Below are 25,677 nucleotides of genomic sequence, written 5' to 3'. Positions count from 1 at the left end.
CGAGTTTGTTTGTATATATACATGCACTGAACTTGTTTTTCTCATTTATTATATTGTTTACAGTGCACTCTGTTTACATATTCTGTTGTGCAAGCAGGAATTACATTGTTCTATCTGGGACATGCCAATAAAACATTCTTGACCCTTGACGCTTGACTCATACAGCATGGAAACAGGCCCCTTGACCTAACGCCCACTCCAACCAACATGTCCCATCTACACAAGTCCCACCTGCCTGTGCTTGGCCCAGATCCCTCTAAACCTGTCCTATCTATTCACCTGTCGAAATATTTCTTAAATGTTGCGATCGTTCCTGCATATGCAGCTTACATATTCAAGTGTAGTGTGGCCCAACTCCAGTGTCAAGGGACCAATTGTTGCCTCTCTCCCACTGCTGGCATTGAGATCAGTGTTTAGTTTGGTTTAGAGTTCCAGGGTGGAAACAGGCACTTTGTCCCACTGGGTCCACGCCAACTAGTGATCCCCGCATATTAACATTATCCTACACACACTAGAGACAATATTTTTACATTTACCAAGCCAATTTATCTACATACCTGTACGTCTTTGGAGTGTTGGAGGAAACTGAAGATCTTGGAGGTAACATACGTGGTCACGGGGAGAACGTACAAACTCCGTACAGACAGCACCCGTAATCGCGATCGAACTCTATCGCTGCGCCACCGTGCCATCCACAGTGTGAGCAAGATTTGAAGGGGCTTTGGTAAAGCCCACTGCCCAGTCCCAACCAACCATCTGGGGACCTGCATCATTGTAATTCACTGCAAAGCAATGTGTGCTGTGTTCAGCTGCTACACTGCAGCCTGGTGTCCCAGTGAGAGTTAGCATCAGTCTAGCTGTGTCTCCAGCAGCTAGGCTGTGAGTTAAAGTATCAAGGCTTGGGACACGGAGGCCCCTCTTCTTCAGATCAGTAAATGTCACGCATCCATTCAAACCACATCTAGCTTTACAATCGTGACCACAAACCACTGAATACATCAACCACTAATTACATTTGTAATTTCAGCTTCCCTCCCACAATCCACTGTACTAAGCGGCATAATTCACTGGTACACTCAACTTAATCACAGGCAAAGCTGCCGCCCTATCATACAACATTTAATACTAACCACCGCAGAGCCAAGTGATTAACCCAGCTACAGTATTCACAGCCTCTTGACAATGTCCCATTATATTGTCCCAACCCTACACAAACTGTAAACATTTGAACATGTCAATAAACGATGCCAATCCCTATACGCATGGGATTAGGGGAAGCACAGTGGCACAATGGTAATGTTACTGCCTCACAGAGCCAGAGACCCAGGTTTGATCCTGCCCTTGGGTGCTGTCTGTGTGGAGTCTGCACACTATGGTACATCGGGTCTCTCACTCTGCTTGTCTGCTTGTGAAACATCTCATCACCTCCACCCTTCGGGCATCACAGAGGTGCAGCAGGTAGACCTACTGCCTCACAGCGCCAGAGACCCGGGTTCAATCCTGGCCTCGGGTGCTGTCTGTGGAGTTTGCACGTCTTCCCTGTGATCGTGTGGGTTTAATCCGGGTGCTCCGGTTCCTCCCACATCCCAAAGACATGCAGGTTTGTGGGTTAATTGCTCCCTGTAACTTGCTCCTAGTGTGTAGGCAGTGGGTGGCAGAATAAGTGTGAGCATTTGTTTGAAGAAGGGTCTTGAAACATCGCCTATCCATGCTCTCCAGGGATGCTGCCTGACCCGCTAAGTTACTCTGGCACTTGATGTATTTTGTAATAAAACTAGTGTGAAAAGTTGAACGATGGTCGGCATTGACTCAGTGGGCTAGAGGGCCTGTTTACACACTTTATCTTTCAATTCCATTCAATCTGCCGCTCAGAGCCCAGAGTTGTTGTGTTGCCAAGTGCTCTGGAATCAGTGCGCTGCTGACTATCCATGGGGTACATGTACTTCCCAATGCCCACAGGGTTAATATACTGCCTGTTATTGCTGGGTGGGAAATGCACTTGACTGGAGTTCTGGAGTGAAAGGCACTGCCCCATCAGGACAGCAGTGGGACAAGGAGGGACCTCGCTCGAGATTGGCAGTGGGACGGTCGGGAATGTGAGAGGAATGATCGCAAATGGGAAAAGGTGAAGCTGCTCAGTGGTGGAGTGGTAAAGAGAAGGGAGATTGGCCACGGCCTCTGGCTCAGATTGGGAACGAGGTGAAACTGGGAGGGAGCTGAGTGAGATTTAGGGTGGGGAGGGGGTGTTTGTGGGTAAAGGTTTGAAATTAAAGGGAGGGGGGTGGGGGATTTATGAATGGGATCATGCCTTGTGTCCTCAGGTATCTTGCTCTTTTGGTGAGCTGAAGTCACTACAAATAATACTGCAACAGAATAGATCTGGAGATAGGCACAAAATGCTGGTATAACTCAGCGGGACACCTCTGGAGAGGATGAATAGATGATGTTTCGGATGGAGACCCTTCTTCAGAATAGATCTAGAGGCCATTTCAAATAGCTGTCAGTGTGGGTGGCCAACCTTGGGATGTGAAAAGCGATAGACTTTACTCGGTAAAGGTTTCAAAGAACATCGAACAAAGGCAACTTCAAGGTATTGTCGGAAAATGCTTAGTGGTGCGAGCTCGTGAATAAAAATACTGCCTTCTGCTTCCTGCACTCCACAGACGTGTATGGATTAAAAAAAGAGTTAATGAAATTCAATACCTATCGCTACTTTAGAACAACAGGGGCCTAATTCCCCATTGTTCATTTCTCCTGTCAAAGTTCTAGATTGTAAATATTCATCTTTATGTAGAGAATTGTGTAAAATTGTCACATGGTAATACACGAGGCAGCCAGCGAGGGTGCTAGAACACCACTATTGTGGGGAGACTAGCCCGGCCCATTCCAATTAGAAATATATCCATAGACATGAACCCTAATGTGGACAAAGTGTCTGACCTTAGAAAGGGATTAAATTATACACCCGCACCCCAGGTTGTATTATCTACAACCCTTTGGAGTGAAGGGTGTGTGGGTGAGTGCGGTAATGTTAGTCAACCAGGCAGATATTGATCTGTAGTCCTATCATTGAAGCCTGTTGCTAACTGCTCCATCCCACGTCCACTGCTGACTGATCAGTATTGATCATATTGAACACTAGTTTGATTTAAGATCTTGGAATAATTCAGGTGCAAAACTGATGACTGGTCTGTCAATGTAACGGACAGATAGATCAGCAATGTCCTTTAATTGAAGCGTCTTGCTAACTGCCCCATCCCGCGTCCACTGCTGACATCAGTATTGATCGTATTGATCAGTATTGATCAGTAATGTCCTTTAATTAAAGCCTCTTGCTAACTGCCCATCCCGCGTCCACTGCTGGGCGCATGCCTGTTTCAGACAAGTGTTTATCTGTAATGCACCATGTGTGGCACCACCAGCTGCTTTGGAAAAAGCAGCTCTGCCTTCTGATGTCTGGTGCCGGGCAGTCCCTACTCAACACGTGAGATTCGTTATAAACACTACCGTGTGGGAAGACAACAATGTCACGGTTTGAGACCAACACTGTATTTCCACGCTTACATGGAATAGGAAATAGAAACAAGAGCGGCCACTTGGACATTTCAGCCTGCTCTGCCAACTCTGAAGGTCATGGGTGATCTATCAATGCCACTCACCTACACTGTCCCCAAATCCCTTGATTTGTTCATTTCCAGTAATCTATTGATCTCCGTATTACATGAATTCAATGATTGATCCTCCACAGCCCGTTGGAGCAGAGAATTCCAAAGATTCACCACCTCTGCTTGAACGAATATCTCCCCATTTCAGTCCTAAATGGTCTATCCTTTCACTACACAATCCATTTGAACGTCAATGCTCCTGACATTTACTGCACACTTTCTCCTACATTTCTCCTCCCGGCGTGCAAGGGCGTACACTTGTTCAGATCAAACTCTATGTCTCCACAGCTGGGAGTGAGGGGTGAGTGACAGCGATATTTGGGAGTGGACAGAGTGGCAAATGGGTGAGGCTGAGAGGACATCTCCCAAACCTCTGTTGGTTTAAGAATGGACCCATTTGTCAGTCTGAAGTAAGGTCCCGACCCAAAGCGACATCAAAAATCCATCTTCTCCAGAGATGCTGGACACAAATGCTGGAGTAACTCAGCGGGACAGGCAACATCTCTGGAGAGATCTCTGGATTACCATCCATCCACAGATGCTACAGACCAACAAACCCGAAACGTCACCCATTCCATCTATCCAGAGATGCTGCTGTCCTGCTGAGTTAATCCAGCATTTTGTGTTCATATTTGGTGTAAACCAGCATCTGCAGTTCCCTCCTACGCTTTTCCCCAGAGATGCTGCCTGACTCGTTGAGTTGCTCCAGCACTTTCTGTCTTGTTTTTGTAAACCAGCACCTGCTGTTCCTTCCTACTTCTTGGGTTCCTTTAAAACCCTCGGTTTGGCTGCCAATCCCCATGTATTCCATGAGAATTAAGGCAAAGGGGAGGGAATCAGTTATGGCGTTGAAGGTTTCAGTGACTGCCTTGGATACTTCATCTTCTGCCTTTACAGTGTCTGAAGAAGGGTCTCGACCCGAAACGCCGCCCATTCCTTCTCTCCAGAGATGCTGCCTGGCCCGCTGAGTTCCCCCGGCTTTTATGTCTATCTGTCTGTTACATTGACAGACCAGTCATCAGTTTTGCACCTGAATTATTCCAAGATCTTAAATCAAACTAGTGTTTTGACCATGGGCTTGATCCTTTAAGTAACTTGTGTGCAGTGAGCTGTGGGCCACACAGTTTGCAACAGATGGCTGAAGTTTGAAGTCTCACAACTTCCTGCTGTCTGTTAATGCTTTCATCTGTGGCACAGTCATTTCTTTAGTGTGGCACCCACAGATCTGTGGCACACGTACACAAAGCCTAGGTTAATCCATGGTGGAGGAAACTCACTCTAACCTGAGGAAGGATGCATTGTCGTGTTACTCTGGAGCTGCATAGACTTCGACTGGAGAGAATTGACCAACATACCCAGTGCAAACCCAGCTACAGACCAACATACCCAGTGTGGGGGCACATTTGGTGCAGACCAACATACCAACAGAGCTTCAATCGCAGAGGTATGTGGGTAAATATAAGCCAGGCATCACTCTCACTTCTGCTTCCTACCCAGTCACCCTCACAGGACAACGAGATCTCAAGGTCCTGAATCACTTTCTATCTGTTTTGCAACCAGCCCCATGAATCACCCACCATCATTGTGGTGTGGGTGACCTGCAGCTGTTCCATGTTGAGCAAGTTTCCAATTCCAAGGCTTGTTCTTTCGACACCCTCACCACTCCTCTCCTCTGACATCCTCTCCACCTCTCTGATCTTCTGGGATCTCCGCACTCCTCACTCCTGATTGTTCTTGCTCCACCGCAGGCCACTGGGCTTCAGACTGACTGAGGCAGCTCTGAAATATCCTCACAACCCCCCCCCCCCCCACCCCTCCCCCAGCCTCGTAAACACCTTAAAATGCATTAAACCAATGTTAGTGACCAAGCTTCTGGTCACTGATCCTCACGTCTCTTCCTGCATCCAAATTATTCTTGTGCAGAAAGGAATTGCAGATGCTGGCTTATACCGAAGATAGACACAAAATGCTGGAGTGACTAAATGGTTCAGGCAGCATCTCTGGAAAAAAAATGATGGGGATAAGGGATCCATCATCCATCCCTTTTCTCCAGAGCCACTGAGCTACCTGGCCCACTGGGTTACTCCAGCACTTTCTGTCCCTCTTCCTAATGGACCGGTTCTGATGTCCTTCACTAAAGCTGGTGCACAGGTTGTTCTTGCTGCGGACAGTTGGCAGAGTGAGAAAGTTGCTCGAGTTCAATGGTCATTCAGGGGGATACAAGAGAGCCATGGAATAATCCGAACCGTCCAGCACTGGGAGAAAAGGGAGTGTGGGTCTCACTGAGGATCTCATCAAAGAGGTGCTTTGGGAATGAGACTTTCCTCACTTTGATTCCTCAGGACAGTGACCCTGGAGTGAGTGGCCAAACGCAACTACATATATTGATGGATCGCCTCTGATTCGTATCACCTCTTCTCCCCTCCTTGTGCACTTCCGCCTTCCATGGGCAGCAGCCACTCAATGGATACTCATGCCCACTGTTCATTCTCCCACCTCCCCTCCAACCCCCACTCACCCCACGTCCCCTTACACCCCCACACTACCTGTCACAGTGGCCTGAGCAGTGATGGCCCAGGGTGGGTGCAAGGCAGCATGTGATCTGGGGGCGGGGGTCTAATTGGACGACAGATGGCACAATGGGCTAAGTGTTCGGCTGGCGACCGGAAGGTAGCCGGTTCGAATCCCGCTTGGAGTGCAGACTGTCGTTGTGTCCTTGGGCAAGACACTTCACCCACCTTTGCCTGTGTGTGAATGTGTGTGAGTGTGTGTGAGTGATTGGTGGTGGTCGGAGGGGCCGTAGGCGCAGATTGGCAGCCACGCTTCCGTCAGTCTGCCCCAGGGCAGCTGTGGCTACAGAAGTAGCTTACCACCACCGAGTGCGACTGAGGAGTGAATGAATAATGCGATGTAAAGCGCCTTGAGTATTAGAAAGGCGCTATATAAATCCCATCCATTATTATTATTATTATTAATGGATGCAAGTCTCAAGCTCTTCAGTTCAGTTTAGTTTATTGTCACGTGTACCGAGGTACAGTGAAAAGCCTGTCCCATTTGGGCATTTTTCTGGCGACTGCTGGCATCATTGACTGACGTATCAGGTCACCGAAAAATCCGCGGCGTGACGATGTACGACGCGCGGTGTTTTTTCAAGTGTCGCAACATTTTTTTTGCCGCCGCTGGATTTTGAAATGTTCAAAATCTTTTGGCGACACTGATATGACGCCGGCAGTCGCCGAAAAAAATCGTCAGCAGAAAGACAATACATGATTATAATCGAGCCATTTACAGTACATAGATACATGATAAGGGAATACAGTTGAGTGCAAGGTAAAGCCAGCAAAATCCGATCAAGGATAGTCCAGAGGGTCGCCAGTGATCAGTTGTGGCAGGATTATGCTGGGGGTGTAATGAGCTGGTACATACTGGATGGTGGATGTAAAGGTGAGGGCACTAAATGGAGGGGGATTTGATGAACATAGTGCTCAGCACGTGAGGTGTAGAGAGGGGGCTCTGGGGCTGGGCCATCACATGGGGACATCAGTCTATGTGACTGATTCACCGCCAGGTTGCCCCTTGACTCAGTGAAGGAGACACGGGGAACTGCCGACGCTGCATTCTTGAGCAAAACTTCTGGAGGCACTCAGCGGATCAGGCAGCATCTGTGGAGGGAAATGGACAGGTGACATTTCTGGTCGGGACTCACTCAGACAAGGAATCAGAAGAAGGGTCTCGACCCGAAACGTCACATAGAAACATAGAAAATAGGTGCAGGAAGCGGCCATTTGGCCCTTCAAGCCAGCACCGCCATTCATTGTGATCATGGCAGATCGTCCCCTATCAATAACCCATGCCTGCCTTTCCCCATATCCCTTGACTCCACTAGCCCCGAGAGCTCTATCTAACTCTCTCTTAAATCCATCCAGTGACTTAGCCTCCACTGCCCTCTGTGGCAGGGAATTCCACAAATTCAAAACTCTCTGGGTGGAAAAGTTTTTTCTCACCTCAGTCTTAAACGGTTTCCCCTTTATTCTAAGACTGTGGCCCTTGGTTCTGGACCCGCCCAATATTGGGACCATTTTTCCTGCATCTAGGTTGTCCAGTCCTTTTATAATTTTATATGTTTCTATAAGATCCCTATAAGTCACCTATTCCATCTCTCCAGAGATACTGCCTGTCCCGCTGAGTTACTCCAGCTTTTTTGTGTTGGAATGGGTAATGTTTCGGGTTGAGACCCTTCTTCAGTTTGCTGTCTTGTTGGGAGAGGAGGGGGATCAGGACAGTAGGTGGAAGGTCCACATGTCAGTGCTCTGTGGGTGCCGCACTGAAGCTCCATAATCAGCAGGCGGCAGGCTGTGGCCCCAGACAATAGTGTCTTTATAACACTTTCACTGCCCAGCCCCAGAGCTGCTGCAACTCTCCATTCAAATGACAACTTACAGGGCTGCCGAGAATGAGGGACTGTCTGACCTCAGTGGGAGAGTTTTACAATGAGTCTGAACAAGGGTCCCGACCTGAAACATCACCTATCCATGTTCTCTGGAGATGCTGCCTGACCCGCTGAGTTACTCCAGCACTTTGGGGCCCTTTACAGTCACACTCTGGCCAAACAACAGGCACTCTCAAACCAGGCGGGAACCTAGCAGGAGAAGGAGCCCTTCAATTTTCATTCCCACAGATAAGCGTTGACATTTACAACCAGGAGGTGTATCTACGGGAGGTGTGTCTGCTGGGAATTGTACACGTTGCAGTGTGTGTAGGATGGAACTGCAGGTGCTGGTTTACACCAAAGATAGGCACAAAGTGCAGGAGTAACTCAGGTGATCAGGCTGCATGACCAATGGGACTTCTGTGAGACCCTCTCTCACCGCTCCCCCTCCTACTGCTCTCCTGCACTTTGACTATGTCAAACTTTCTCTCCACTGTCAAAGGGTCCTGACCCAAAACATCACCTGCCCATTCCCTCCACAGATGCTGCCTGACCTGCTGAGTTCCTCCCGCACTTTGTACATGACATGAGTGACTGTTAAACAATGACCATTGACTTTAAATGTTTGAGATGAAGTGAAATAAACTACAATTGCAGGTCTCCCAATTTTGTGTAATTTGGTTAAATATCTAGTTTATCATAGAGATTTCAAGGAGTAGCAAGTATGGAAGAGCAAAGAGTCCGGGAGAGAATGCAGGAGATATCTGAGCACTGGTCAAGCATTTGGTGGAACTCCCAACAGTTCAGCTGAAGAGCTTTACCGGAAGCTTTAAAAAGAGAACCCTAAGCTTGGAGATTGTGGAAAGATTTGTCTAGAGTACAGAGAGCCCAAAGCTATATTACCAGGAATAATGGAAAGGGTGGTAGGTGAGGAGAAGACCAGATCTTGGTGACTTTATGCATATAACCATATAACCATATAACAATTACAGCACGGAAACAGGCCATCTCGGCCCTACAAGTCCGTGCCGAACAATTATTTTCCCTTAGTCCCACCTGCCTGCACTCATACCATAACCCTCCATTCCCTTCTCATCCATATGCCTATCCAATTTATTTTTAAATGATACCAACGAACCTGCCTCCACCACTTCCACTGGAAGCTCATTCCACACAGCTACCACTCTCTGAGTAAAGAAGTTCCCCCTCATGTTACCCCTAAACTTCTGTCCCTTAATTCTGAAGTCATGTCCTCTTGTGTGAATTTCCCTATTCTCAAAGGGAAAAGCTTGTCCACATCAACTCTGTCTATCCCTCTCATCATTTTAAAGACCTCTATCAAGTCCCCCTTAACCTCTGCGCTCCAGAGAATAAAGACCTAACCTATTCAACCTTTCTCTGTAACTTAGTTGTTGAAACCCAGGCAACATTCTAGTAAATCCCCTCTGTACTCTCTCTATTTTGTTGACATCCTTCCTATAATTGGGCGACCAAAATTGTACACCATACTCCAGATTTGGCCTCACCAATGCCTTGTACAATTTTAACATTACATCCCAGCTTCTATACTCAATGCTCTGATTTATAAAGGCTAGCATACCAAAAGCTTTCTTTACCACCCTGTCTATATGAGATTCCACCTTCAAGGAACTATGCACGGTTATTCCCAGATCCCTCTGTTCAACTGCATTCTTCAATTCCCTACCATTTACCATATATGTCCTATTTTGATTTGTCCTGCCAAGGTGTAGCACCTCACATTTATCAGCATTAAACTCCATCTGCCATCTTTCAGCCCATTCTTCCAAATGGCCTAAATCACTCTGTAGACTTTGGAAATCCTCTTCATTATCCACAACACCCCCTATCTTGGTATCATCTGCATACTTACTAATCCAATTTACCACACCTTCGTCCAGATCATTGATGTACATGACAAACAACAAAGGACCCAACACAAATCCCTGAGGCACCCCACTAATCACCTGCCTCCAACCCGACAAACAGCCATGCACCATTACCCTCTGGCGTCTCCCATTCAGCCACTGTTGAATCCATCTTGCTACTCCTGCATTTATACCCAACAGTTGAACCTTCTTAACCAACCTTCCATGAGGAACCTTGTCAAAGGCCTTACTAAAGTCCATATAGACAACATCCACTGCTTTACCCTCGTCAATTTCCCTAGTAACCGCTTCAAAAAATTCAAGAAGATTAGTCAAACATGACCTTCCAGGCACAAATCCATGTTGACTGTTCCTAATCAGACCCTGTTTATCCAGATGCTTATATATATTATCTCTAAGTATCTTTTCCATTAATTTGCCCACCACTGAAGTCAAACTAACAGGTCTATAATTGCTAGGTTTACTCTTAGAACCCTTTTTAAACAATGGAACAACATGCGCAGTATGCCAATCCTCGGGGACTATTCCCGTTTCTAATGACATTTGAAATATTTCTGTCATAGCCCCGGCTATTTCTACACTCAATGTCCTGGGGAATATCCTGTCAGGACCTGGAGACTTATCCACTTTTATATTTTCAAAAGTGTCAGTACATCTTTTACTTTGAAACTCATAATATCCATAGCTACTCTACTAGTTTCCCTTACCTCACATAATTCAATATCCTTCTCCTTGGTGAATACCGAAGAAAATAAATTGTTCAATATCTCCCCCATCTCTTTTGGCTCTGCAGATAGCTGTCCACTCTGTCTCTCCAATGGACCAATTTTATCCCTCGTTATCCTTTTGCTATTAATATAGCTGTAGAAACCCTTTGGATTTACTTTCACCTTACTTGCCAAAGCAACCTCATGTCTTCTTTTAGCTTTTCTAATTTCTTTCTTAAGATTCTTTTTACATTCCTTATACTCCTCAAGCACCTCATTTACTTCATGCTGCCTATAATTATGGTAGATCTCCCTCTTTTTCCGAACAAGACGTCCAATTTCCCTTGAAAACCAGGGCTCTTTCCAATTGCATGATAAGTGTAGATGGAACAGATTGAAGAGATGGAGATAAATGTGATCTGGATTACCAACCTAATGGGCAGATTGGGAGTTTCAGGGAATGAAAGCCTTTTCTCTAGATCACCGCTGGAAGGAAAAGCAAGAGAAAATATATAGAAATTATTTTTTCATCATGGGATGTGGGTGTCTCCGGCAAGGCCATTGAACTGCTCCTGAGAAGGCAGTGGTGAGCCACCATCTGAAAACACTGTGGTTCTTGTGTGAAGATACAGTACTCCCAGATGCTGTCAGGTGTGGGCCTCCAAGGTGTTAACTCTGATAATGAAGGAATTACATTTCGAAGTCAAGGCAGTGTATGTCTTGGAACTTTCAGGCATTCTCAAGTCCCAAGTGCTGTTGTCCTTCGTACTGATAGTGGTGGAAGGTGATGTTTGAAGAGTGCTTGCTGCTGTGTTTTATATACCGGTACACATTACACACATACACACACATACACACCCACAAAGTATTTGGTTCTTTGGTAGCCTAGAAGTTCCAAGTTCCCCTGCAAGGTACATGTTGTCCTGACTGGAAAACGTACCCATCATGTCTCCATAAAACATGGAGGTGTAAACCGAACAGCGCTTGTGACGGCTGTACCTTCACACAAGAACCACAAGGGTTCAGGAAAGTGACTTACCACTGCCTTCTCATAAGCAGTCTGCGAGTATCTTCATACCACTACTGGCGGGTGAACTGAGCATTGGGGGCGAAGGGACAACGTTCTCATTCAGAGTGGTGTTCTGTATCATATTGTTGGAGCTACACTCATTCAAACAAGTAGCAAGTATTCTGTCACCTTTCTAACAAGCCCTGTGGAGGTTGTGGATAGGTTTGTTGAAGCTCAGAAGGAAACATGCTTCAGGATTCCAGGCCCTAACCTACTGTGGAGATCGGTCCAGTTACATGTCTGACTGGAGATATGCAGTGGAACTGTCTTTGAATGTCAGAGATCAGCGGCGTTTGGCCCAATAATTAGCAATGTTACAAAATTTTGAGATTTTAAAAATCAAGTCTGTAATTTATCCCATCAGATAACGCATAAAAATAAGTTTAATTTGACATCTAATTCACTTTCATATCTCAAGTATTTAAAAAGTTATGGCCATTTTCATACTCGGAAATGAGCATCTTGTTCCCTATTGATTTTCTATGGACATAACAAAAAAGTTGTGATCGTGAACAGTCAAAAGCCCATAACTTTCTTAAAAATTAAGAGAACTGAATGAAATTTTCAGTTATCATAGATTGAAGCATTCTGAAACAAATATAAAATAATCTTACTTGGATGACCTGAAATTAAAGCATATAATTAGTTAGTTACCTAATTGTAGCTAATTTCAGACTTCAATTACTAGATCTAAACATCTATCCATTTCTTAATAAATGATTAACATTTTTAAATAGCCTAAATGTCCAAATAATATTCACAAATAATTCACAATAAAACATGATTTTAAATCTCATTTACATTAATTTATAGGCCAAATGGAAGGAATTCAGTGTTCAATTGCTGTAAATAAATGCCCATTTAAATCAGCTTTCCAGTGGGTCCCTGTGGAACGCGCTGGTTTAGAACGTTCACATTACGGTAGATTTGTGCCTCAAATGCCGGGAAAAATACTGCGCGATATAATGGGCCCAAATTGAGCTACTCGCAATATTAAATTTTGTATAAAAGGATCTTTAGAAGCCCTTTTTAATGTAAAAATATACAACCTACCTTCTGCTATTTTCTTTATGAGACCCTGCGGTTGCTGACGGTCGCGGGTTTAAAGATTGATTTTTAAACTACTATAACTATTATTCAAGGCCTTTAAACCTAATAATAGCTTTTGCGACGGGGTCTATCAGCGATTTTTCGTTAATAATTAACTAGGCTGAACATTTTCGATTGGAACAGCTTAGAGAAAATCGCGTTTTAAACCCGCCCCCTCTAAACGGCGCCAAAATCGCGCACAACCTCAGCGGCAGATATTCAACGACGCTTCAGGTAGGCTTTGCAACATACCTACAATAATCACAATATTGTTTTTTTCATTTTCTGCATTGCAGTCATTTGTTCCAAAATAATATTGGGGCTGGAACAGGATATCTGTCTGCAGAAGCTAAACACTGCATATGCTGGTTAAACCAAAATAAGATGCAAAGTTCTGGAGTAACTCAGCAGGTCAGGCAGCATCTCTGGAGAACATGGATTGGTGACGTTTCAAGTCGAGTTCCAAAATGTCACCTGTCCATTCTCCCCGTGAATGCTGTCTGACCCGCTGAGTTGCTCCAGAACTTTCCATCAAGGTGAAGGCTGGATGGGGGGCAAATGTTGTGCCTCTCTTCACGAAGGGCTGCAGGGAAAAGGCTGGGAACTACAGGCCAGTAAGTCTAACATCTGTGGTCAGAACATTTCCAGAGAGTAATCTGAGGGATAGAATATACATGCACTTAGATGGACAAGGGCTGCTTAGGGATAGTCAACATGGTTTTGTATGCGGGAGGTCAAGTCTCATGAATTCGATTGAGGTTTTTGAGGTTGATGAAGGCAGGACTGTAAACATTGTACACATGGTTGTTGGTAAGGCATTTGACAAGGTTCTGCATAGTAGGCTGCTCTGCAAATTTAAATTCCGTGGGATTCAGGAGAGGTAGCTGAATGGACAGAAAATTGGTTTCATGAGGCCTGTGACTAGTGGCGAGCCTCCGGATTCAGTGCTGGTCCCATTGCTGCTTGGCATCTATATCAATTATTTTATAAACGTGATCTTATAAAAGTCTCCAGAATCATGAGAGGAGAAGATGCACAGAGTGTCGTGCCCAGAGCAGGTGACATGTGAACCAGAGGGCATAGGATTAGGGGGAGGGGGGGAAAATTAAACAGGAACCTGAGGGGTAACTTTTGCACGCAAAGGGTGGTGGGCGTATGGAACGAGCCGCCGGAGGAGGTAGTTGAGGCAGGGACTATCTCAATGGTTAAGAAACATTTAGAAAGGTACATGGATAGGACAGGTTTGGAGGGATATGGGCCAAAGGCAGGCAGGTGGGACTAGTGTATGCTGGATGATGTGGGCAAATGTTTCCACACTGTATGACTCTATGACTCTGCTTACGGGTGAGGTGTCCCCACTTGTACAGGGCGCTGACTTTGGGAGATCCATCCCCGAATGTGCACCCTGGAACACCCCAACCCCTCATCCTGGAGTTCCCCTTTAAATTTTTACACCAAATGGGTTTGGAGTATTACAACATTCGCTGGGTTTTATTTTTATTTGTTTTAACTGGAAATCTTTGGCTTTTCTGTTTTTTTAAAACTTTACAGACAGTGACAGCACTTCCTTCCTGAGCTAACTGTGGAAAACATGCTTAACAAGCAAGTCTGTGAGTAATCCCAGTCCCCAGAGTACCTCTTCTAAAGAGAAAGGCAGACAAGAAAAGTCAATGCAAGAAAAGAAAGGCCCCTTTTTTATTCTTGTGACAAACTATTTATTATTTCTAATTCCATAAAATTATTCCTGCAAACCGGACTCTTCCTCATCCAATCATTGTCCCTAACAGTTAACAACCACTGGTCTATTAGTCGGTGAGGCTGAGTCTGAGGAACTCTTGTGATTTATCTTTTGAATGTTGAGTGTGTTCCTTTCGGACAAAGAGAGTAAAGAGGTGCTGGCTACATCTGGTCTTCCCCAACGTCGTGTTTACTTGTCTTCAAGTGCTGACATATTGGGCTGGAATAACAAGGAGACCAACGGGCCAGCAAAAGCCCCCAGGAATCGTGGCTTTGCAAGCACAAGCCACGCCAGTGATGCTGGGTGTTCTGCAATGTGATGAGAACATGGAGAAGAAAACACTTCTCCTCTCTCTCCCTCACACGCACACGGGGACATGCATGCGTGCACGCAGCAACAAAGGGACATGTTTGCGTGCACGCACGGTGGAGAGAACAGACATGTACACAGAAACATGTATATAAGCACAGGCAAACTTACAGAACATGCACTGCCAAATAAAGGCTAGTACACACATTCACACTCTCACACCTCAGCAGAGTTCACTTCGAAACAGTTAAGAATTGGATCCTACTCCTGGCTTTAGCCAAGATCCAGTGTGGCCGACTGCACCCCTCCATGGATCCTGCCCGAACTCAGAGTCAGGGTGATTGCTGAACCCACACAGCATCATCAACCTGACAACCAGGGCACAAAGTGTCCATCAGCAAGTAAGTGACTGGTGATCCCACACACGGTCACACCCACACAGGGGCCAGTCTCGACCGTCTCAGCAAGAATGGATCAACATCATCATTATACCTGCAACTCCACAAAGACTCTTTACTGGTGACAATTATTAGAGGCCATTCAACGCTGAGACAATGGAACAGCCTCAGTCAGAGAAGGAGGATTAGATATTCAGTCAAGATTTCCCAATTCTCACAAGTGAGACCTTCTCTCCCAGTTCCTGGCCCCCACCTCTCCCAACTTCCCACCATTATATCGGATATTACAGTGACCAGGACACCATTTGTGACGGCCCATCATGATGAAGATGGAGAGAGAGAGAGAGTGAGTGAGTGAGGAAACAGAAGGGTAGGGGAAAGGTCAAATTAGAGAGAAAGAGGTTCAACAAGACAGAGGAAGTATTGGGTGTGAACGCCTGAGGTGTGAGGGTGGCAGGGAAAAGGTTAACATGAATAAACAGTTTGAGCAAGGAAGGAAAGAGTTCAGGAACAAACATGAGTGGCAGGGAGGTAATGTGGCAGGGAGATCATGTGGCAGGGGGAAGCATGGAGCAGGAGAGAGACAGCGAGAGCCATCAGTTTATTTAGTCTGCTTTGGATAGAAACCACAATCCTGGAAGTGAAAGTAATCTGTAATAAGCAGCAGCCACACATCCTTCTGTGGAATCAACTCTTAACCTGTGTGTGTGTGTGTGAGCGTGTGTCTGTGTGTATGTGTGTATGTACATGTGTGTGTGTGTGTATGTACATGTGTGTGTGTGCATGTGTATATGTGTGTATGTATGTGTGTGCAAGTATACTTGTGTATGTATGCGTGTGTATGTATATGTGCATGCACATCTGTGTGAGTGTGTGTACGTGCGTGCATGCAAACACATGTGTGTAATTGTATAGGTGTACTTGTATGCATGTGTGCATGTGCTTGTGTATGTGCATGAAGGTGTAGCACGAGTGCGTATGTATGTAGTTGGATGCATGTGTGTGCATTTGCATGTGTGTGTACTTGCATGTGCACATGCATGTGTGTGTGCGTGTGTGTACGTGCATGCGCGTGTGTGGATATATGTGAGAGAGAGAGAAAGATCGCTTCCTCTCCCAGTTCTTGGCTCCACCTTATTCAACTTCCTATCTTTAAATCTGTCATGAAAGTGTAGAGACCAACACTGACTCACTGACACGGTCCAACGCCAAATCTGTCTCCACGACAGACTGTAATCCCCTTGCTTGTCGACCCACTCTTCTGTCTTTTATTTCAAACAATTTGTAGCTTTCCTCCCCAATTTTCATCCCTGTCAGTCCTGCTCCCCACTGCCCACAGATTATTCCAATGCTGCCTTGCTCCCTCAGCAGGAGCAAAGGCAGGGATGTCTGCAAACCTAGTGTTAGACCTCCTTGTGTGGGTCGTTGGGAAGCCTGTTGTCAGCAGTGGGGTTGTGCAATGGACAGGAACTCACCCTATTCAATCCTGGTTATTGGGTATTTGTGAGAATGACAGGGGCTCGAGGGACAGATGGTGCCAGGAATGTCCACGTATATGTAGCTGGAGCCCACAGCCTGGATGATGGACAGGCTCAGGTGAACAGCAAATGCCCCAGGTATACCAGGCATGGTCTAATTTAATGGCAGGCTAGCCTGGAGGCGATGAACAGCATCCTTGGGAGCTTCAGGGGCAAGTGAAAATCTGCCCAACTTACTGTCAGGCCATAGGGCCTCAAAGTCATCCACCTCCCAAAAGAACCACCCGCAAAAAACAAATGTATGTCTCCATGAAATACAAAGGATTCTTGCCCTGGGTTGCCACAATGCACAGCTGGCTCCCATCTGCCGCGACCTCCAGTGCTCACTGTGTGGTGTTTGCACGTTCTCCCTTCATCCATCTGGATCTCCTCTGACACCCTGTAAACACGTGGATTGGTCATTGTAAAATTACCCTGCGTGTAGATCAGTGGTAAAATACGGGTGGGGGGGAGGGGGGTTCATGGGAATGTGGGGGGCATAGACTATAGGTTATTAGTGAAACCTACTGCCATTTCTTCCCCTATGTTACAGAGCGGCCTTCGATGTATCTTTCTCACTGAGCTCATAATGCAGTACCTTTAGTTTAATTTAGTTACAGCACGGAAACAGGCCCTTCGGCCCACCGAGTCCGCACCAACCAGCTATCCCTATTTATAACAAAGTCAATTAACCCACAAACCCGTATGTCTTTGGAGTGTGGGAGGAAACCAAAGATCCCAGACAAAACCTACGCAGGTCTCAGGCAGCACCCATAGTCAGGATCGAACTCGGGTCTCTGGCGCTGTGAGGCAGCAACTCTACCGCTGCGCCACCGTGCTGCCCAACGCAATGTGGAGAGGATGCACCATTGTGGGAGGAGTCGCAGTTTAGATGAATCATCCTCTGCCAACTAAGACAGATTGACTGGATTTCGTTTTTTGAATCTGGTCTTTTGCCTTCTCTCAGTCTCCCAGGGTGGAGGTGGGACAGGGCACTTCAGACGCCAGCTCCACAGGACAATCAGGGAGGACATCATGGATTGCTGTGTCCCCGACACCTCCTGTGCCCCATCCTAGAGCACCTACCCCCACCCACTGGTGGCCATCCAACCCCTGGCAGTAGGGCAGCCTCCACAATGGTGGGCAAACCCTCAATCACAATGGCCCGATCCTATCCTATCACCATCTCAACGTGATACTGTGGAAACTCTCAGCCTTGAACTTGTAAACGGGTCGACTGTAATCACGTATTGTCTTTCCGCTGACCAGTCAGCACGCAACAAAAAGTGTTTCACTGTACCTCGATACACGTGACAATAAACGTAACTGAACGGAACTGCTGCAATCACATGGTGATTGCCCAGGCTCTGGACTAAATACGTTTTTAGTATCTGCTTTATCCCACCTTTGTTCTGCATGTTGCCAGCGCCTGTAACTGTGTGTGCCCCGTGACCTGGCCAATATCTCACCGCCATCTTCACTTGTGCCTGACCTGTGCTGAAATTCTAAAGGTTCCTTCCCCCCCCCCCTCCGCAATAACGAAATAATTATATCGCAATTGTCATTAATTCTGCTGCCGGGTTGCTCACACCAATCCTCAGAAGGTTAACAAAACAGCGCAGGGTGGAGAACAGCACTTGTCCAAACACAACACGCGCCTGGCAGCTGGCGTGGAGCGGAGGATCAGTACACGCCGCCCTCGAGGGGGCCAGGGGGCAGCGGGCTGGGGAGAGGGAGCAGGGAGAGAGGCCCACATCAGGTGATAGAGGAGGCAAGGGGAAGAGAGGAGCAGGAACAGAGGGAGAGGCAGAGAAATATGGCATGGGTAACAGGGAGAGAGAGGCAGACATGGACAGGAGGAGCGGAGAGAATGAGAGGGTGTGGGAGACAGGGGGGGGGGGGGGGTGGTGCAGACAAGGAGTGGAGCAGAGAGGGTCTGGAGACAGAGGGATAGAGGTAGACAGACTGAAGGAATGGAGAGAAGGAGAGGTTGTGGGAGACAGACAGAGGGAAACAGACAGGTTGGAAGAATGGAGAGAAGGTGAGAGTGTGGGAGACAGAGTGAGGAAGGCAGACTGGAGAAAGGCTGACAAAGAGCAGAGCAGGCCGGGATGTCACCCATTCCTTCTCTCCAGAGATGCTGCCTGACCCACTGAGTTACTCCAGCTTTTTGTGTCTATTTACAAGACCAGTCAGGTTACACTGCGCCTGAGTACACTGAAGGTTTGGTCGTAATTATAGTTCCTTTACAAATCAACAAAATCTCTTCAACAGAGAGCATGGGCATAGATCTCCAGCTCAGTTTTGATCACAAATGCCTGAAACCGCACACTATCATCTAATGCAATCACATCACGTCAGTCAGCATAGAAGCAGACTCTTCACCCCACCAAGGCCAAGTCAAGCATCAAACACACATTTACATTCACCTCACTGCAATCTCCCCATGTTGCCCCAGACGTTACTGATTCCCTACACTCCAGGTACAATTTGCAGTGACCCTTAACTGACCAATCTGCAAGTCTTTGGGAGGTGGCGGGAAATTCAAGTGATCACAAGAAGAACATGCAAACACCACACAGACAGCACCTAGGGTCAGAACTGAATCCAGGTCGCTGGAGCTGTGAGGCAGGCAGCAGCTCTACCAGCTGCACACTGTCCGACACTACCCTGTCAATTCCTGTCGAGGAAACACTTTTTCTCACAGAGAGTGGTGAGTCTGTGGAATTCTCTGCCTCAGAGGGCAGTGGAGGCAGATTCTCTGGATGGTTTCTAGAGAGATCTAGATAGGGCTCTTAAAGATAGCGGAGTCAGGAGATATGGGGAGAAGGCAGGAACGGGGTACTGATTGGGGTTGATCAGCCATGATCACATTGAGTGGTGGCGCTGGCTCAAAGGGCCGAATGGCCTACTCCTGCACCTATTGTCTATTGTCTATTGTATCCTCATGGATCCCTTGTGGCAAGTAGTCCCGTGACACCTGGCGGTATGACTCGCTGCAGATCAAGGTATTCACATCTGCCCATCAACATCTGCCACCCACACCTGCCGATCCACACCTGCCCACCCACATCTGGCAGTCAGTAAGCGAGGATGATATTTGGCAATCTGCAGTATTTTATTTTCGCAACGTACTCATCAGAATCCCAGAAGCCAGGGACACATCCTTAGGGGTCTGTGCAGTTTGAGATTAGAATTTTAGTGTTGGGAATGCCATGCTACGTTGAACTGACCAGTACAACTCCAGGACAAGCATCTCACTTTCTAATGAAGGCAGACAAAAACGCTGGAGAAACTCAGCGGGTGCAGCAGCAGCATCTATGGAGCGAAGGAAATAGGCAACCCGGAAGGGTTTCGGCCCGAAACGTTGCCTATTTCCTTCGCTCCATAGATGCTGCTGCTGCACCCGCTGAGTTTCTCCAGCATTTTTGTCTACCTCCGACTTTCCAGCATCTGCAGTTAATTCTTAATCACTTTCCGATGAACAACATTCCCACAATCATTATTTGCCCACTCACATTTAGCTTTAAACCGGAGCTCCCAGTCCTATTCTACTGAGCCTGTGGTTCAGCGTTAAAGCCCCTGTGTGGAGCACAGTGTTAACTGCTGATGAAGTGACATTGAGCTGAGGCGTTATTACAGCTTCCCTCTGCACAGACACTGTCTAACTCAGTGGTTCTCAAATGGGGGTACACGTACCCCTGGGGGTACGTGAAGGCACTCCAGGGGGTACGTGAGATTTTAAAATATAGGCCTACATATATGTAGGCCTATATTTTTGCACTGGTTAGGGGGTACTTGGCTGAAAAAATATTTCACAGGCGGTACATCACTGAAAAAAGGTTGAGAACCACTGGTCTAACTGACTGCTGCTTCCAGCAGCTACAGTCTGTTGCTGTACAGTTCACTCCCGTTTGGTTCAGTGTTGGCCCGTGCCTGTCTCAGTGTCAGCTCCTGGTCAGTAAACATTAGGTCTAAAGAACCTATTTTCTTCCACCTGTAGCGTGACGGCCTGTGACTGCCCAGTGCCAGCTTGCTGTACAGCAAGCATTTGTTAACAGGAAACTATTTCCTCCAAGGTAGACAAAAAAGCTGGAGAAACTCAGCGGGTGCGTTTAGGGCCGAAATAGGCAACGTTTCGGGCCGAAACTCTTCTTCAGACTGATGGGGGGTGTGGGGGGGGGGGGGGGGGGGGGGGGGGGGCGGGGAGAAGAAAGGAAAAAGGAGGAGGAGGAGCCCGAAGGGGGAGTTGAAGTGGGAGGGGGGGTTGAAGTGGCTCAGCACTTCAACTCCCCCTCCCACTCCGTATCCGACCTCTCTGTCCTGGGTCTCCTCCATGGCCAGAGCGAGCAACACCGGAAATTGGAGGAACAGCACCTCATATTCCGCTTGGGGAGTCTGCATCCTGGGGGCATGAACATTGAATTCTCCCAATTTTGTTAGCCCTTGCTGTCTCCTCCCATCCCTCAGCCTTAGGGCTCCTCCTCCTCCTTTTTCCTTTCTTATCCCCCCTCCCCCTCCCCCCCCCCCCCCCACCCCCCATCAGTCTGAAGAAGGGTTTCGGCCCGAAACGTTGTCTATTTCCTTCGCTCCATAGATGCTGCTGCACCCGCTGAGTTTCTCCAGCATTTTTGTGTACCTTTGATTTTCCAGCATCTGCAGTTCCTTCTTAAAGACTATTTCCTCCAATTTGGTGCAGTTCAACTCAGAGAATGATGCATGCAGCACACTACTGACAGATCTCCACTGTGGTCTGAGCTCCCCGTCTGTTGTCTGAACCCCTCTGTTTACGGTTAATGTTGTATCGTACAGACCTGGACTGTTTGCTGTTGCTTCTCGTTTGTGTTCGGGGAGTTGAGGCCTGTTGCTTGATGAAGTAAGAGCTGCCTGGCTGCTTGCAGGGCCTGCAGTGAAACAGGGAAAAGGAGGAGAAGTGAGGAAAAACTCCAATGATCCACAAACACTTTACACGGCCAGACCTTCCCAGGCTGGGTGGTCGGACATCAAGGAGGACCTTGCAGCCGACACTTGCGCAGGCATTCATCTGACCATTCGCTTCTGTGTCTGACCATTCACATCTGGCATCCCTGATCACACACAGCTGTATCTGACCATCCACATCTGGCAGATCTGACCACAGTGCTGCTGGGTCTGGAATGCTGCCACTTCACAGTAGCACGACCAAAGTATCACGAAATGCAACGCTCTCTTTTTCGATACAATCTACAGTAACACTTGGCAAATTAGGTGATGGCTCAGCACTCCAGATGACTGCCACAACTCAATCATTTTTGCCAAAAGTCTCAGCTATGTGCTTCCTGCCTAAAAATGGAATGAATTATTCTACCCCAAGAAAATATTTTAGGTGTAACCCTTCATCTCCCACGGTGTTTACATTGTGGGGAATGCAACTGCTCCCAGCTCCAACTGTCTTGTGAGTTGTTGACACCAACTCTGAGAACCATCAGTGAGAATCACCTCCAAATTATACCAAGAGAGACACAAAAAGCTAGAGTAACTCAGCGGGACAGGCAGCATCTCTGGAGGGAAGGAATGGGTGACGTTTCGGGTGGAGACCCTTCCTCAGACTGGTTAGGGATAAGGGAAACGAGAGATATAAGATGGTGATGTGGAGAGATAAAGAACAATGAATGAAAGATATGCAAAAAAGTGACGATGATAAAGGGAAAAGGCCATTGTAAGGTGTTTGTTGGGTGAGAACGAGAAGCTGGTGCTACTTGGGTGGGGGAGGGATAGAGAGAAAGGGAATGCCGGGCTACCGGGTTAGAGAAATCAATATTCATACCACGGGGCTGTAAATTGTCCAAGCGAAATATGAGATGCTGTTCCTCCGATTTGCGTTTAGCCTCACTCTGACAGCAGTTCCCCTTGGATAGAGAAAGGGAAGAAACTCCTCCAGAGATCCATTGGGATCGACAACACAGGGACCTTGATTTGCAATGGAATCACAGGACACCAATATCTAGGAAGGAACTGCAGATGCTGATTTACAACAAAGATGGACACAAAATGCTGGAGTAGCTTAACGGGAAGGCAGCATTCTCTGGAGAGAAGTTCTTTCCAAAGAACTTTCCTTCTATCCAGAGATACTGCCTGTCCCGCTGAGTTACTCCAGCATTTTGTGTCTATCTTCGGACACAAATATCTAATACTCAATGTGAGACCCATTAAGCGAACACGGGAAGATTGACAACAGCTCGGCAGTGTCTGTACTGAAGAAAAATAACAGGTCTAAGAAGTTACAGGACAGGGGATGAAACAAACAGAATGGAACCTAGCCAAAGAAGGTGGCAGGAGGAGTTGTCTGAAGAAGTCATGTTTAAGGTAAATCCTAAATGGGGAAAAGGATGTGAAGAGAAAAGGCAATGAGAGTCATAGAGCCTAGAGTCACACAACACAAGAACAGGCCCTTCAGCCCAACTTGCCTATGCTGACCAAACTGCCCCATCTACGCTAGCCCCACTTGCCCTCATTGGGCCCATATGCCTCTAAACCTTTCCAATCCATGTATCTGTCCAGGTTCCATTATAAAATGAATGATCAGAACAAATCTGGGAAAAATGTATCATATTTTTGAGGAGATTACACAGATTACAATGAAAGACTGTGCTTCAGTTTTGATGAGTTAGATTTAAGAGAGAGTTAGATAGAGCTCTGGGGGCTAGTGGAGTCAAGGGATATGGGGAGAAGGCAGGCACGGGTTATTGATAGGGGACGATCAGCGATGATCACAATGAATGGCGGTGCTGGCTCTAAGGGCCGAATGGCCTCCTCCTCCTCCTGCAACAGCATTTCGTTCAGACCGAAAGGTCTGAATGACAAATAAAGGATTCAATTAAAGGATTCAATTCAATTCAATTCAATTCAATTCTATTTTCTATGTTTCTATGTTTCTATGATGTTGCAGTCAATTCAAAACAATATCAACACTTTCATGTGTAGGAAGGAACTGCAGATGCTGGTTTAAACCCAAAAGCTGGAGTAACTCGGTGGATCAGACAGATGCTGCTAGCCCATCAACAGTTTCCATCGTTATGGCAACTTTGACATGGTAGAATGGTCTCAAGTTGTTTCAAACACCAATCAATGCTGAGCCACTTAAGGAAATGTGAGGGGTGTTGTCCAAAGGAATAAGCTTTCAGGAGACCCTGGATGGAGGGCAGACAGACAGGGAAGAACATAGAGCCATACATAGAATCATGCATAGTCATAGGGTCATACAGTGTGGAAACAGGCCCTTTTGGCCCAACTTCCCCATGGCGACATATGAAGGGAATTCCATAGCCGATGGCCTTTCCAACTGAAGGAGGTGGAGGATAGAATTCGAGGAGAGCAAGTTGACATGTGGGCAGGTACAATGCGTTGAAGGGCCTGTTTCCATGGTGTATGACTCTATGACTCTACGAGTTGTGAAATGGATGGATGATTCCCTCAGTTGGCAGCTCGTGTGGAAGAGAGTCTTGATGGCAAAGCAGACAGAGGATCGGCACATGGGCTTTCCATTGCCTGCATTATCTGGAGGAACCCTGCCATCCAGCAGAGTGTCGATCCACCATATAACTGTTCAACCACCTGAGCATGGGGACACAGCCTTCAACAGCACCACAACACTTGACCTGCTGAAACGCCCAGCCGGGGACTCACACAGCCAGTGCTGGCTGCATGTTGCAGTCATTATCAGTTTCATCTCAAATGAAAAACAAGGAACTGCACTGATTTGATGTCTTTCGTAACCTCCGTTTGTCTTAAAGTTCTTTCAGTGAAGGAGTTTAAAAAACCAAACCAACTTTGCCATAAGGATGTTCAAGAAGGAACTGCAGATGCTGGAAAATCGAAGGTACACAAAAATGCTGGAGAAACTCAGCGGGTGCAGCAGCATCTATGGAGCAGCAGCATCCTTCGCTCCATAGATCCTTGCCATAAGGATGGGCAGGTTTTGCACAGCAAGGTGCCACAAACATTAACATATTAATATCCAGATCATTGCCTTTAGTGCAGTTGGTGGAGTAGCAATTACTGGGGGGTAGGGGGGATATCTGGAGATGTTCCCAAGAATGGTATGTTAGCTTTCATAGCAAAAGGATTTGAGTATAGGAGCAGGGAGGTTCTACTGCAGTTGTACAGGGTCTTGGTGAGACCACACCTGGAGTATTGCGTACAGTTTTGGTCTCCAAATCTGAGGAAGGACATTATTGCCATAGAGGGAGTGCAGAGAAGGTTCACCAGACTGATTCCTGGGATGTCAGGACTGTCTTATGAAGAAAGACTGGATAGACTTGGTTTATACTCTCTAGAATTTAGGAGATTGAGAGGGGATCTTATAGAAACTTACAAAATTCTTAAGGGGTTGGACAGGCTAGATGCAGGAAGATTGCTCCGGATGTTGGGGAAGTCCAGGACAAGGGGTCACAGCTTAAGGATAAGGGGGAAATCCTTTAAAACTGAGATGAGAAGAACTTTTTTCACACAGAGAGTGGTGAAGCTCTGGAACTCCCTGCCACAGAGGGTAGTCGAGGCCAGTTCATTGACTATATTTAAGAGGGAGTTAGATGCGGCCCTTGTGGCTAAGGGGATCAGAGGGTATGGAGAGAAGGCAGGTACGGGATACTGAGTTGGATGATCAGCCATGATCATATTGAATGGCGGTGCAGGCTCGAAGGGCCGAATGGCCTACTCCTGCACCTAAGTTCTATGTTTCTATGTTTACTCCACAATACCAGCTTGTTGGATCTTTCATCTTCACTTGAAAAGCAGACGTTACCCTTTATAAAGACGAGAGATACAGGGGAATTCAGATTCTGGTTTACAAACAAGACACACGGTGCGGG

General features: G+C 46.8%; 1 protein-coding gene across 3 annotated transcripts in view; it reads right to left on the bottom strand.

Moving 5' to 3' along the window:
- Positions 1-25,677, bottom strand: part of LOC116986692 (forkhead box protein P2-like) — a 333,583-nt gene that overhangs the window by 146,885 nt on the left and 161,021 nt on the right. For all 3 annotated transcript variants that reach the window (XM_033042263.1, XM_033042262.1, XM_033042264.1), the window contains one exon: positions 21,643-21,732. In XM_033042263.1, the coding sequence (XP_032898154.1) occupies positions 21,643-21,732 (90 nt within the window). The remainder of the gene's footprint in view (positions 1-21,642; positions 21,733-25,677) is intronic.

The sequence above is a fragment of the Amblyraja radiata genome, chromosome 24, assembly GCF_010909765.2.
Source record: "Amblyraja radiata isolate CabotCenter1 chromosome 24, sAmbRad1.1.pri, whole genome shotgun sequence".
Taxonomy (NCBI): Eukaryota; Metazoa; Chordata; class Chondrichthyes; order Rajiformes; family Rajidae; genus Amblyraja; species Amblyraja radiata.
Note: the sequence above shows the minus strand (reverse complement) of the source record. Positions and strands in the feature narration are given on the sequence as shown.